The sequence below is a fragment of the Vidua macroura genome, chromosome 4 (genome assembly GCF_024509145.1).
Source record: "Vidua macroura isolate BioBank_ID:100142 chromosome 4, ASM2450914v1, whole genome shotgun sequence".
NCBI lineage: Eukaryota > Metazoa > Chordata > Aves > Passeriformes > Viduidae > Vidua > Vidua macroura.
In genome coordinates, this window is record NC_071574.1 from 21,994,793 (window position 1) to 22,006,207 (window position 11,415).

Sequence of the window (11,415 nt, forward strand, 5' to 3'; positions counted from 1 at the left end):
CTGGCACCTTGGCTCAGGCTCCCGAGGCAGAGCCCACCAAGGTACTCAACTAAAGTATTTTTATTTTTATTATTTACATTTCCCCCCACTCCCCCCGTTCAAAAGTGGGCATTCATTACATTGGCTCTGCAAATTTGCTTTCTGTAGCAGTCTGATCTGCTGACTAGAGCCAAGCACCTCACCACATCCTCTTCCTTATCAGTGCCAATGGTGAAGTTATCCCTTTGGACAATATGTTCCTGGTGCAGGAAGCTGATATTCAGTCACCTTTGACATCCCAGAACATGCACTGGCATTTCCAATATCACTGTAAATGGCCTCTCATATCTCATGCTCACTACTGATAGCTGAGAATGAAATTAGATCAAAAAAGGTGTTGTCACAGAGGTCTCAATTTCAGAGCATTTGTGACACCTTGCTATCATATTAAGTTAGGGTTTTTTATCTGTGGGTATTTTGGAGGAGTCATTCCATTTCACTGCCAGCAGCAAAGTATGTAGTTACCAAGTGGAATCCAGCCCTATTCCCATTGATTCATTAGGATTTGTTCACATCCCTGTTAGATTTGGAAACCACAGGAAGCTTAGTTTTCTGTGTTTATATCCACGAGACATCATTCAGCACTGTCAATTCAGAGCCAAATCAGTTAAAGTGCACACAGACCCTTTCGTTTGTGTAGTTCAATAAATTTACGTCATAGCCTTGAAAAATGTAACTATAACACTTTATTTGCTAAAGAAAAATATATTTAAGACCTGCACTCTATCCATAAGCAAGTGTTAAAGGTCATGTTTTTTGGACAAATTGGATTATTTCAATATATAGGCTTCTTTTGTAAGCTTTTTAAGAGTATGGTATTTCAAAACATCATGCAGCCTGCTTATTAATTTCCACTGGCTTATGTCTCACAGTACTACTCTGTACTAATAAGCAGGTTCAAAAGAGCCAAGGCCATTGAGGAAAAAGTTCAGTTTTAAAAATCTGGGACTAGGAAGGAGAGGTACTTGCTGGAATTATGGCGTTGGAAGATCATTATCATTCAGAGCATTTAGTTAATGCGTTATTACTTTAGTCACTTATTAAATTTGAAAATCAAATAACAAACTGATTGTAGCGTCTGCCACCCAACAGGTACGTCTGATTAGCGTATCGGGGAACCCACGAGGAGCTGCGGCATATCCACCTATTTTTATGGAAAGAGTGCCATCTTGTGGGAGCCTCCTTGCAGCACGCAGGGATAGCAGCCCCGTGTGCCGGCGTGCCTGCTTGCGAGGAACCTCCCTTCCTCCTTTGTTTTTCCTGGAATTTCCATAAAAACGCAATTTTCGTTTCTGAAAATGAGCGACGAAGATAGGAGCTTTCTTAACTAGGAACAAGTTAGGAGTGTTAAACCTCCTTAATATGTTACCTATTCTTTTGATTCCACAAACAGGTGGATTCTGAAACTGAGCGTTTCTGAAGCCTAACAGAAGCAGGATCTCCCTCTTTCTCTGCATGCCATTAATATTGTTAGATAATAGTGGTCTTATAATTTCTCTCAATATATATTTTATCCCTCAACATCTGTTTGCAGCTGCACTTTTACAAGGCTTCATTATAAGCTTTCCACTTCTTGAGCTCTCCCATGTAATGATACCATTACTATCCCCAATTTCTACTTCCATTTTTTATGTTTGCCTTTAAAAAATTGAACTTATAAGTTACATCCATAAAGAAAATTGCCAATAATTACCAGGGGTACAATTAGGAATATATCTCCGTTAAGGAACAAGCCAAAGCTCAGTATCTTTATGCAAATGCCTTTTGTTAAAAAGATGTCTTGTGTAATCAGGAATTATACTGACAAGTGAAGAATCATTTAATTAATGAGAATAGAGAAATCATTTGGATGTTTTTTTTCTATTCCTGATTGAATAAAAGAGAGAAAATGGCCCTGCTCAGGGATTAGAGCCGCTGCTGGAAGAAATAAACCCCATGGATGTTGTTCTGTTAGTGCCTTGGGAAGATAGTACACGTATGTTTGGATTAGGCATTGAAAATTAATTTCCTATTACTCCACAAGAACTTACACAAAAGGGTTCTGTTTATGCTGGTTGGCTGTTACTGCTAACCTCTCAGAATGGAATATCTGGGCTAAAATACTTGCCTAAATCCTAGTACAGGATTCCAGGGCACTGAGAACCAGAATTATTGTGAGTTCTTTCCATAAGTACTGTATGCCATGATCCAGGGTAGTGTATGGACCCTGTTTGCAGTTGCAGAGGAGTAATCTGGTCTCCAGTCTTTGTTTAGAGCAGGTCAATTTGCTCTGGGTCTTTCCCACTGGGTCTTTGAATTTCACCAGGGATGGTGATGCCATAAATTTTCTGTTCCACTGTTTAACGTCTCCGATTCTCCTCTTATCTGGGTCGGAATTTCTTATCTTCCAGTTTATCCCATTTGCATCTCCTCCTGTCACTGGGTCTCTACACACTCCCAACAGGCAGCTGCAGGCAGCAATGGCAGCAGTCCTGCCTGCGGTGCCATCCCTCCGAAGCTCATCTGAACATGGGTGGCTCATAACAGCTATTCAGTCTCTTGCAACAAACCAGATTATCCTCCCATCCTTGAGATATCCCTGTTCCATCAGAAAGCTTCAGGATGAGGCTTCTCTAAGTTGTCTCTGGGTTTGGGAGAAGTCAAAATGTAGTCCAGGCAACTCTGACCTTGAATACCTTTTCTCAGGGTGGGACCTTTAGCAATGTACTGTCAGCAGGCAATGCACAGAATTTATCCCACTTCTTGCAAACTCAAAGCTACATGAACAAGGTGGTTCTGGCATCCCTAAGGACACGTATATCACCTGTGATCTGTTCCTTTAGTGCACTGTTCCCTCTGGGACAGCACAGAGGTTAACAAGCTGTCCCCCTCTGAACAGGTCATGATTCCAGCCACCAGACATACTACAAGGTGGGAAGTGGGAGCTCCCTCCAGACCTGTGCTGGTATTTCAGCCACTGGTGGCTCTGTCAAGCTTCCCATTCCTGGCAAGACCACAGCACAAATATGTGGCCAATTGGATGTGCCATATTAAATTAAGTGGCCTCATGGACACAACTACCTGTTGAAGCAGCATCAGAGACTGAGTCACCTCTGCACAGAGCAGCTGCCCTGTGGGCCCCAGGTATATTCAAGCTCCCTTTTGAGGCTGAGCTGCTGTGGTAGCCCTGAGACAGTGGGAAAGCTTTCCTTCCTCCTGCAGTGCACTACAGTCTCTCTGTAGCAAGATCCCAGACCTCTGCTGGTTTGTGTGCACTTGGACTTTTTTGCATGTTGTGTCAAATGATTGCAATAGTAACTGTTTGCCTTCCAACACTGAAATAAAAAACAAATTTATTACATGAAGAAAAACCTTTCCATTGTTTTATTCTTTTTAGGTGTAATCATTTAGTTTTTTTATCTTGGATAACCAGAGGCACCCAGCTGTTACTCTAGTCATTTCTGGATGCTTTAAAAAAAACCTCTCTCCTCAGAAATAAATTGAGTAAATATGAAAATATTCTTCCAAACAAAATTCTCATTTCTCAAACATTTCGTCCCACAGGAAGTGTAGTTAAATATGTTGTCCTTGCAAGCTGCCCAGGAAATATTTGGCAGCAGGTTGGGTATGTAGGTCCAAGGACAAGTGAATTCCACAGCAAGGAGCCTTCCCATGGAACCACTTATCATCAGGTTGCATTCTGACATTAAGCAGGACTGCTTTAGGTCATCACTGACTGCAGTAAGATGGTTTTGCTGTCTCTCCAAAGCAGAAAATGTAGGTAACCCAATAAAGATCAGTTTGCAACAATGTCATATGTAACATGGTAAATCTGAAGTGTATATTCCTTCTGATTTTTTAAATTGAAATGTCTCTCCTGCAATGATTAGGATGCAAAATATTGTCAGATATCTAATGCACTATGAAAGTCTGTTGACCTAGATTAGTAAAATCCAATTGAGAAAATATAGTATATGAAGTAAAGTGTCTTCATTGAGTTTGTTAAAAGAATGAAAGAGAGATTTGTGTGTGCTTTGCTGTATCTGGAGTGGAACATGTATCTAGGAATGTTCAGCTGTATTTAGGAATGTTCAGCCTAACAGGCAAGCCCATACCCAAGCTTTCTTTTCTGACTAAATCAGTCTGTGCAGGTTCATCTGCTGCTTGGTTTTCCAAGACACGTGGGAAGGTTGCAGGCAGTCGGATTTACACCCTCACACTCTCAGGTGCTGCTGCCCCACTGTAACCCCTGACTCTGTGCTTTCTCCCCAAGGATTTTGGAGCTGCAGCAGAATGGCGACATGGATGTACTGAAGCATAAGTGGTGGCCGAAGAACGGTCAGTGTGATCTTTACTCATCTGTGGATACCAAACAGAAAGGAGGTGCCCTGGACATAAAAAGTTTTGCAGGTGTTTTCTGCATCCTCGCTGCAGGGATTGTCCTATCCTGTTTCATTGCAATGTTGGAAACGTGGTGGAATAAAAGGAAAGGCTCCCGGGTTCCATCAAAAGAGGTATTAGACCCTCCATTTCTCCTGGGGAATTTTCATGCACCCTAAAAATTGCTGCCTTGACTTTATAGCACTAGAGAGGGTGGGGAATCAAATTCAGAGATACTTCATTAGCATCCTGATTTTTTAACATAAATGATGTTCCTCAAAAATCTTTCTAGCTGTTCTTTCTAGAAAAGCTTGAATAAAAATAAATGTATACTGATGATGTATAACGATGCAACTATTCTGAGTAAAACACAATTGTTACTTGTAGAATAGTACATTATTAATACATCAATATTCAGTTCATTGTTCCCATTGGTGACAGCTAATTCTCACTAGGTGTCTTGGCTTCTTCTTGAAAAATACGTCCCCTAAGCTCAGTGGCTGAGTATTTTAAAATACATTTGCAAAATTTAACCCTTTAATCAGCTGGTAGCTTCTTGAATAAGCTAGTCCCCAGTTTCAGAAACATTAAGCTCTTGAGACTTCCATGAACTTCAGTTCTTGTTATTTCATCTGAAGTCCAGGGAAGCGAGACTACATTCGATTTTTCAGGTTCAGGCCAGACATATTTTTGAAACCTGGTACAGGCTTGTTTCAGAAAATCTTGTACAGATGCCACAGAGAAATATGTTATTTTACACCTGAGATGAGTTTGCTTCTACACCTGCATGTGTAATGCTTTCCTTCCTGTGGTAATCTACCTGTCCCTCTACCAGCCATCTGAGCCTTGTGCAACTTTTCACTAAATTTCTTATATTCATAATTAAGTTTTTACCTCTACAGAATTCTAAAAAGAAATTAGGGACAAAATGATTTATTAAAGTATCCTTGGAAGCAACACCCAAACCTGAACCTAAATAAGAGCTTAAATGTAGCGCTATCAAATATAGCTTTTCTGTCTGTGTAGCTTAGGCACATCTGTGTAGCTTGTGGGGTATTGATGTTAATTTGTGTGCGGTGGTCTTGCCTTCTCTGCAGTTTCTCCATTATGTTTACTCCTGCTAATCTAATGCTGTCTAATCAGGCAGGATTAATTACACCACCTCATTAGACAACATTGGCACTGATGTTAAAATACATTTAATCTTTTCTTGCCTGTTTTAATTCCCAAGTTTTTTTTCTTTTTTTTTTTTTCTTGTTTTTTTTTTTTTTTCTTTTTTGTTCAAGATCTGGACCGGACCATTATTAAAAGGAAAAAAAAAAAGGAATCTCTAGTCTTTAAATTGGGTTTCTCAGGAATGGAAACCTGTAGTTTCACCTGGTAAATTATTTTAAAACCCTAAAATTTACTTGATTGTTGTTTACCCAAAGATTCAGAACTTCATACTTATATTTATCTAGTACAAAACATGAAAATCCATAACAAAGAAAAAGAAAAAACCGCCAACACAGATATTTTACACAAGTATAAAATTTTCTATTTCAATTTTCAAATGCTGAGAAATTCAAGTGTGTACTTTCCACAAATGGTATAATTTGGCCTCCTTGATCTTTGTTATATGGTCATTAGCTTAGCATTGAAACGCTCATCTCAACATTAAATTGAAAAGCTTGGCTCAAAACTGAGTTTAACGTGGACGTATATGCTGAATGTCCCCATTATCCTGGATGTCGGGGTCATTCAGCAAAGAAATACATTTTAACTAACTTTCTTAAAATTCATTTTAGCTTCCATGAAATCCATTGGCTCTTCCAGGCCACTAGTCCAGAATCGGGGGTCAGATTGGGCCAGTTTGTGGTCAGCAAGCCAACCCTTTTTTCCTGGTGGCTGCCAACTTGTGCTCCAGAATGCAAGCATTTATACTGAAAAAAAAATTGTCTAATGGTTGCGAAGATAACATTTTGGTCGCGTGCCAGAAGTAACCCATTCACTGATGTCTGCCTGAGTCTGCAGACAGCCTTAAACAGTAGCTCTGAGAGAAGTATGAACCGCCCCAGTAATCTCAATGGGATGTTGACTCTGAAGCCTGATGATAATTTAAATGTGAAAACTGCTGAATATTTCACTACTGATCACACAAGAGAGAAGAGGAAAGATCATATTATGGAGATATGCACAATCTTACTGTGAGTGGGTCTCATTTTGATGTATCGATTGGGTGGAGATTGGGTTGTGGGCTAAGCATGGGAGATTATCACCTCTTATATATTTTCACTGGTCTGACCCTAGCCCCAAATGCATCTCTGTAAAAGAAAGAAGACTATTTTGAGTTACTCTTAGAGGCTCAGAAACGATGAAATTCCAATCTTTTCCCGATTGGCATTTTAAATTACAAAGTATTTGTATGTTTGGTTTTTTTTCAAAATTAAAAGCAAACAAACAAAAACCAGAGAAAAAAAAAAAAAGGAAAATATTTAGGACTGTCCCTCAGAGACATAGTCATGACTTGCACACACTAATCGAGCCTCTTTATATTTCTTTAGCTTCTGATGTGGCCCCAGTTCTCCTGCATTCATATGCAGCTCCAAATTTTTTGAGGAGATAGCGTTTGGTGAATGCGTTTGGATTTGATGTCACCTGTGTGGTTGTTATGTGCATCCATGTCTACGTCCACCTGTGAATAAACGATAGACAGAAAGCTAAGTCCGAGAAATGAGCACTGCATTTTTTCCTTCCTGTGATGAGCTCCAACCAAAGCCCTTGTGGTCAGTGATCATCCAGTCCCTGGGAGATCCCTGATGCCCTGTTCCCTTCCCCTTTTTCCCTGGTTTGTCTCCCTGTCCCTGCCCTCGGAGGATGCAGTCCTGGAGGGGAGCTGGCCTCTCAGTCTCCTTCCAGTCGGTCTCTGTGTTCGGCGTGGTGCCAGCACAAATTTCAATGATCCATTCTGCTAAGTAGATGAACTCCTGCAGTTTGTTCTAGGTGTGGACTCAGTGCTTGACTTCATTCCTAGAGAAAGGGGGGATCTCAAGCCCATTCAGTATACTAGGAGTTTTGCCATTGATTCAGGGAGCTCTGGATCAAGCTAGTCAATGAATTTCAGTAATCAAGGCTGGAAGTCATCAATGCACATCTATCGGCTGCCTAATTATCCTCTGTGAGGTCCTAGAGTGTGAGATATTTCTAGTGGCCTGGAACAGCCAGTAAATTTCACAGAGATTAAGGTAAATTTTAAGGTTAGTTTAAATTGATTTTTGTTCTGAATGAGCTGTACTACTTAGACTGAGGGAATATCCCTGTATGTGTGTACTTAATGCTGCTTTGAATTAAGCTTTGCAGTTCAGTAGAAATTTGTATGTACAACACAGGTGATTTATTGTCTCACCTAGAGCTTTCTCCTCTTTTTTAACTTCTATGCATTTAAATTCTCAATTATAACAAACAAACCTGTTTAACTGTGTTCTCTGGGAAGAGAGATTTAAGAAGGAAAAGGGACAGAGGTAAGAGAAGAGATGATATAAATACATCAGGCTGCCTTCTCTTCTCACCCACAAAAGTATAATTCCATCAGAATAGATGGAATTGCTTCTTTGTAGGTGAGGAGATAATTAATCCCTCTGTTGGCATTGTAATTTAAAATTGCCTGGTGTACTCCTTTCTGTTCAGTGTCAATGAGTCACCAGTGCTTGGGGTTTTTCTCTGTATGTTCAGCTTTTCTATACCACAATTTACAATATAAAGGCAAAAAGAAACCTGAGAAGGTTCTAGCCCTTCCTTAAATCCTAAGAGGATGACAAAGATGGCAATCTGATCCCTTAGAACCTCCCATGTTGACATCCAAATTTAGTTCTCATTGCAGACTTGAAGAACTGGCTTCATTCCAGGCATTTGAGATTATGCAGTTTACTTTTATTCAGCTGTTGCTAGTCTAACCCACCTAGCTCCGAGCTTGACTTTTCCTGAAAAGCTACCAGTGGCATGTTGAGTTTTGTTGTTTGGATCCAGGATTTGAAGGTAGCTGTGGTGTAAGGGTCTGCCTCAGCTTGGCTTTGCCCACCTGGCGTCTAGCGGTGGGGGAGTTCACTGGTGACATTCAGGACACCGTCAGCCAAGAGCCAGCTCTAGTCAGTTGTGCCTTGTGCTCCCCGAGCAGTGCTGATCACCCTGTGAAACTTCAGCCCAGCACAAATGGCAATGGTGAGTGGTGCCTCTTGTTTTTCTCATTCCCCAGGACGACAAGGAGATTGACCTGGAGCACCTCCACAGGCGCGTGAACAGCCTCTGCACAGATGACGACAGTCCCCATAAACAGTTCTCCACCTCATCAATTGACTTGACCCCGCTGGACATTGACACTTTACCCACACGTCAGGCACTGGAGCAAATCAGTGACTTCAGGAACACTCACATCACCACAACCACCTTCATACCAGAGCAGATCCAGACTCTGAGCCGCACACTGTCTGCAAAAGCCGCCTCGGGATTCTCCTTCGGCAGCGTGCCTGAGCACCGAACTGGCCCTTTCAGGCACAGGGCACCCAACGGGGGCTTTTTCAGAAGCCCCATCAAAACAATGTCATCTATCCCTTACCAACCAACTCCTACCCTGGGCCTGAATATCGGTAGCGACCCAGACCGAGGCACCTCCATCTGAGCATCAGAGCAAGTTGCTTCACTGTTTCTTATTTAGGACTCCCTTTGCAAGGAGCAGCTGTAATATTGTGGGACTAACATGGATGTAACCTTTCTTCTTTTCCTTATTTTTTGGTTTTGAGGGTTGTGGTTTAGATTTGGGGTTTTGGTTTTTTTTTTTTAATTTGTTTGAGGGTTATTTTCAGGGGTTGTTTTGGGTTTTTTTTTTCTTTATTTTATTTAAGAATCATAATTATTAGTAGCAACTCTTCCTCCTCCTCTTCTCTGCTTTCACAGTCTGGTCTCTTCTGCCTCCCCTTATTCTCTGTAGTACTTGAATCACTTATTCTTTGGTTTATCACCATGTTAGATTTTGGTTACTTCAGGCTTTTCATATAGTTTAAATATAGGAAACAAACAGCGATACATGCATAGGAAAACCCTGAGGATTACTTTACAGAAGGGCATTCGCTCCTCCTCCCCCACCGCCTTTTTTTACTATAATTGCAATAACTGAAATATTTTTCATGTACTCTGCTGTATCCAGTCAGCGCTCCACTGCTCTGCGTCCTTTTAACTGTGGACCAAAGGCAAACCCTGCAGTTTAAAAACCAGAAAATTTAAAAAAAAAAAAAAAAGGGCAAAAAGATTTTAAAAAAAACAGAAAAAAATAAAGGAAAATAAATGAAGTTCAAAGATCATTCAGGCCCCATAATATAAGAATGCAATTTTGTAGGATTACAAAAAGCCATTACTATGCCAGTAAAGACTACAGTTAAATCTACTTTTGCACTGCAACAGTGCATATGACCTTTATGTGATTGTACAGTGTTAAAAGTTTTTCTTATGTACAATAAGCTGTATCATATGGCAGAAGCCTCTGTTGTGTTAAATAAATTAGTATCTCATACATATATATATATACACATATATACACACATGTATGTGTGTGTGTGTATATATATACACATGTATATATAGCTATAAAATGGCAGCCGTTGCTACTGCAATTAATTTAATAAAGCTTTAGTAAAAATGTGTTGTATACAAGAGAGATGTACAGTGCAGGGTGTCTTTTCATTTAGAAAAGACAGGTTGCTTTAACATTATTCTGACTTGCATTGTTTGCCAACAGAGCATATTTTATACTTTTCTATTAGAGCATCCAGGGCAATTTAACATTTGTACCTAGATGTAACTCCTTTGGTTAGGTTTTGCATTGGCTTTTAGCATTCTATAAGGCTAATCCTGATAATTTTCCTTTTAATTAATTAAACAAATGGAACTCTCTCTTAGATATACCATGTTCATGAACAACTGATATAGCTCTAGAGCAGTTAAACATGGATCAAAGGTCAATAAATCCTTTTCCAAGTCAGCACAGTTAATCAATACAATAATGGCGTGAGTCGAGGAAAAAAAAAAAAAGCCCTCAAGATACACAGATGTGGCCTTAATTATAATCACGTATTGTTCTAATGGAAAAAATATGAACAGGCACCCAGTTTAACCCTTTCTCTGTTAAGTTAGATTTAGAGGAGCTATGTATTTTTTACATTAGTGCCAACTGTATAAAGCAAGAAAAAGAACAGCAGTGAGAGCAAAACCAGTGCCCACTTTGGCACCAGCTTTTTCAAGTAACACTGTTACCTGTTAGAAACGTAGAAAGAGCTTTCAATTTGTAATCCTTAAACTAAAAATGCGGTTAAGTAGAAAGCAAGCAGTTTATCCTGTGAGTTTTTTTGGTTTGGTTTTCTTTTTAATGCAACCATACACTTATTTAAATCTAACTCATTCTTTGGCTAAGATTAATAGGAATCAGCCTATGTGATTTGCTTTAGGATAAATTAAAAGGTATATTCTTCAGATCTATTCTATTTTGATGCTAATTCTGTTCTGGGGGAGCATCTTGTACTGTCACTGTTTTTTGTACTAAATCTTCAAATATTGTCTACTGTGTAAGGCAGAACGAATTCTTATCGTGCAAAAGGCCATTTTGTTTCCAGGGTAGCAAGTGTCTAAAAGCATGCACAACTTGCTTCCCCCTTGTAACACTCATGAACTCATCCACACTTCTGAGTAAAAGAAAAAAGAGAAAAGAAAAAAAAAAAAGAAAATTTCTTTCCAACAAGATACGTAGGGACATACCAGATGTTGCAGTGATTTTAGCTATTAAAAAACCTGTTAACCATGTACAATATTTAAAATAGGCCTATTTTGATGTGTTGCCTATTATACAGATACACAAAACACTTTTTGGAGGCCTCAGTTACAAGTGGCAGAGCTTTCTGTGTATAATTTGTCTAAATAATTTGTCTAATAAAATTGTTTTCTAAACTTGTGCTTCCTCCTGTTCCTCCTGCTGAGTGCTGTGGGATTTTCAGC

At 39.7% G+C, this 11,415-nt stretch overlaps 1 protein-coding gene across 2 annotated transcripts in view; it reads left to right on the plus strand.

Annotated features, from left to right (window-relative positions):
• Positions 1-11,147, plus strand: part of GRID2 (glutamate ionotropic receptor delta type subunit 2) — a 671,741-nt gene extending 660,594 nt beyond the window's left edge. For both annotated transcript variants that reach the window (XM_053976464.1, XM_053976465.1), the window contains 2 exons: positions 4,292-4,532; positions 8,630-11,147. In XM_053976464.1, the coding sequence (XP_053832439.1) occupies positions 4,292-4,532; positions 8,630-9,052 (664 nt within the window). In that variant the 3' untranslated portion in view covers positions 9,053-11,147. The remainder of the gene's footprint in view (positions 1-4,291; positions 4,533-8,629) is intronic.
• Positions 11,148-11,415: the final 268 nt, after the last annotated feature.